Raw genomic sequence first — 3,230 nt, 5'->3', positions numbered from 1 at the left:
AAGAAACTGATATGTAAGCCTTGCGGGGTTTCGATTGGCATTTCGAATAATGAGTGTCAATCGGGACATCGGTGCGATTGTCATGGGCCTGAGGCAGGTTCCGGGTCGTGACATTTCATTTTGATTTTTGACACTCAACTTACTCTAACAAGTCATTTACGTTGTACTTACTTCCAACAAACTCACAACAAATTTCCTAGTGTAAAGCCTAAAAGGCTTTGGACGTACCTGGATAACGTGGGATATAAATGTTTTTGGAATTTCTCAAGTGTACAACAAATTCAAACCTCAATCTTACTGTACTTTTTCCTTGTATTTTTTCCCCTAGCTAATTATTCACATAAATAAAATGTGAAGAAGAGTCGGACTTGATAGCCAAGCAACGGTTATATGTCATGTTCTTGATGGTCAAGGTGAAAATTGAGAATCACCCACCACCCATAACACATGTTCACCATCCTTAAGACAGCCTTGTTAGCCACTCAGAACGCACCGCTGCTGACGACAAAGCTAGCAACTCTTTTATGGGACTTAACGTAGCCGACCCCTTAAGCCTTTAGCTAAAGCTACCAATTAACCTACAAAAACAAGAACTATTGACCCAAAAGGCTCTTACATTACTAGGTTCCCTAATTCTTTTGATAATACAGCCATATTTCTTTCTAGATGCTTAATTACCACTGTTTCTCTCTTTCTCTCTCTCTTTCTTTTCAATTGTTTTGTTATGTGATCTAGAAGCTATATATGGACAATCATTAAAACAAGAAAAAACGGTAATTATCACTTTTCTCTTTCTTTAATACAATTCTGTTTTTTGGTATATACTCTATATTCTCCCTATTAGACCAGTTCTTTTTCTAGAAAGCTTTGCCTAAATCTACTTCTCCTCTTCTTGTATAAATCTTCCAATTTCCTCTCTCATTCTCCGTCAAACACACGAAAGAGCATGGGAGAAAACATGGCTAGTATTCAATATCTTCAAGACGACCCAGCTGAAGAGGCAGAAGAAGCACTTTCTCTCTGTGACCTTGCCTTAGATTTAGATGCCAATGGCAACTCTGATAATGACTTGGGAAAATTGCCTGCCCAATCTCGAAGATCATCGTCCGAGGCTGCCCCTGAATTTTTTGAGTTTCTCAGCGACGTTAGCTCTGATATGTGCCCAGCTGACGACATAATTTTCTGCGGCAAACTCATTCCTCTGAAGCAACAACCCGTTTCCTTTCAAAGGCAAAAAGGTTACCCTTCTGATGAAAAGAGAAAAAACCATGTTTTACGCAAACGATCCGAGTCACTGTCCGAGTTACGCAGCAGCTCCATGACTCGTTCCAGCAGCACCAAGAACACTACACTTCTCAGGAACAGCCGTTCCTTGGATTATCAAAAGCTTCACCGTTATGAGATGGAGAGGAACCCTTCGACAAGAAGCGCTGGAAAAACCCATGTTTCACCCAAAAAAGCTGTAAAGCCAAGGTGGTACGTTTTCATGTTTGGAATGGTTAAGTTTCCACCGGCAATGGAGCTTCAAGATATCAAAAGCCGGCAGTTTGGACGGAGTCCTTCGGTTATGTTTCCGCCGATGGAAGATGGGGGCAAGAAGTTCGCCGGTAACCGGTGCTCCGGCAAGGGTTCGTCTTGGAGTTTGTTAAAAGCGCTGAGTTGCAGGGATCACACTAGCGTTGCTGTAACGGCGTCGTTCTGGATGCCTCAAGCCTAGGAGTAGCACCTATGGTTTTACTTTTGGATCACCTCTCTGATATTTTTCGAGTGGATTTTCGCATAAGAGCGTATTTTGGTAATTTCAGTATGCTTGAAGGGTAAAAAATTACACTAATGACGACTATACGTAGACGGGAGGATAATGTACGGTAGCGGTCCATTGGTGATAATGTCCTCTCACTCTCCACTTATTGATTTTATTTATTTTTCGTTTATTGTTAAGTTTTTTTATTTTTAGTATGTTGGGTAGCTATAGAAATTAATGATAATCACGAGAGTCCGTACAATGACATTATTGATCATATCACCAATATTTATTAAATTCATTTTGTAATACTTAGGTCAGAAAATACACGTCACTTTTGGACTTTTGCTTTTATTTTCATTTGGAATTTGGTAGTTAATAATTTATAATTTGCAACAGAAACAAAGATTTGTGACTTTGCTTTCTCAACCTCTCTCATTATAATGTGACAAAAATTTAATTTGATTTAAGTGACTCTTCGATTTGAATTTTGAAATAAGAAAGACATTTGTACATAAGCCGTGATGCTTCATTTTGTTTCTTTTTGTTTTTCGATCGAGAAAAGGGGATTGAATTAGATCTTGAATAGGAGTAGGTATATCAAATACTTGTTTTCTTTTTTATCGTTTGAGGGAAAAAAAAACTTCCCTATCTTATGATTCTATTTGTTTCCATGACAACCACATGTTGGATTTTGATGTTGATTGAAATATAGTGGTAATTTTGAATATGTGATGTTTGATAAGAGATGATTTTTTTTGAAGAAATTTACGATAAATTGTATCTAATGATTGGTAAGAGTTTGATAATCTTACGTTACGGTGATTTAAGTTTTTTCCACTGAGGTGAAGTGATGTATATATTAAATGTAATTAACAATATTACCTTTTTAAAATGTGAATAAAATACTTGCTTTCTCACAAAATTATAATTACTTTTATAGAGTAAATATTTATTTTTTAAATACTATTATTTTTCCAAACTCAACAATACATCACATACTTTCTCTGATTTTTTTTATATTATATATAATTTTTGCTCTCAACAAATTCATTATCATTTTTATATATGTAATTTTACTTTCTCATTCATCTAAAGATTTTTACGTGATTAATATCATAGAAATTAATTTTACCTATTGATAAACATAATTTTCATATTTGTTGACTAAATCATTTAGTTTTAACTTCTATCCAAGAAATAAAATATTAATATTCTACAAATTGTTATCTTCATATATATCCTATAAAAAATTTTATTATTTTTAGATATTATGATTATTTTGGTATTTTAAACAAATTTATATGTGATTTTTCACATGATTTTCCTAGCAATAAAATCATGATGATGATTAAATTAGTATGGTGATTTTGAAATTGATATCAAACGCTACCATAAGAGTGGATGAATCCTATGACAAAAGAATTAATTGAAGAAGTAGATAATAAATTGTATTATTTTTAAGCTTGAATTGCTGATCCACCGT

The 3,230-nt window shown here is 34.5% G+C and overlaps 1 protein-coding gene across 1 annotated transcript; it reads left to right on the top strand.

Moving 5' to 3' along the window:
• The first annotated feature begins 667 nt into the window (after positions 1 to 667).
• LOC18589263 (uncharacterized) lies at positions 668 to 2,096 on the top strand. The gene is made up of 2 exons (XM_018129831.2): positions 668 to 773; positions 944 to 2,096. The coding sequence occupies exon 2, from the start codon at positions 947 to 949 to the stop codon at positions 1,715 to 1,717; it is 771 nt and encodes a 256-aa protein (XP_017985320.2). The 5' UTR covers positions 668 to 773; positions 944 to 946; the 3' UTR covers positions 1,718 to 2,096.
• The last annotated feature ends 1,134 nt before the right edge of the window (positions 2,097 to 3,230 follow it).

The sequence above is a fragment of the Theobroma cacao genome, chromosome 9 (genome assembly GCF_053813885.1).
Source record: "Theobroma cacao isolate CCN51 chromosome 9, ASM5381388v1, whole genome shotgun sequence".
Lineage (NCBI taxonomy): Eukaryota > Viridiplantae > Streptophyta > Magnoliopsida > Malvales > Malvaceae > Theobroma > Theobroma cacao.
The sequence above is the reverse complement of the archived record's forward strand: the minus strand, read 5'-3'. Positions and strand labels throughout refer to the sequence as shown.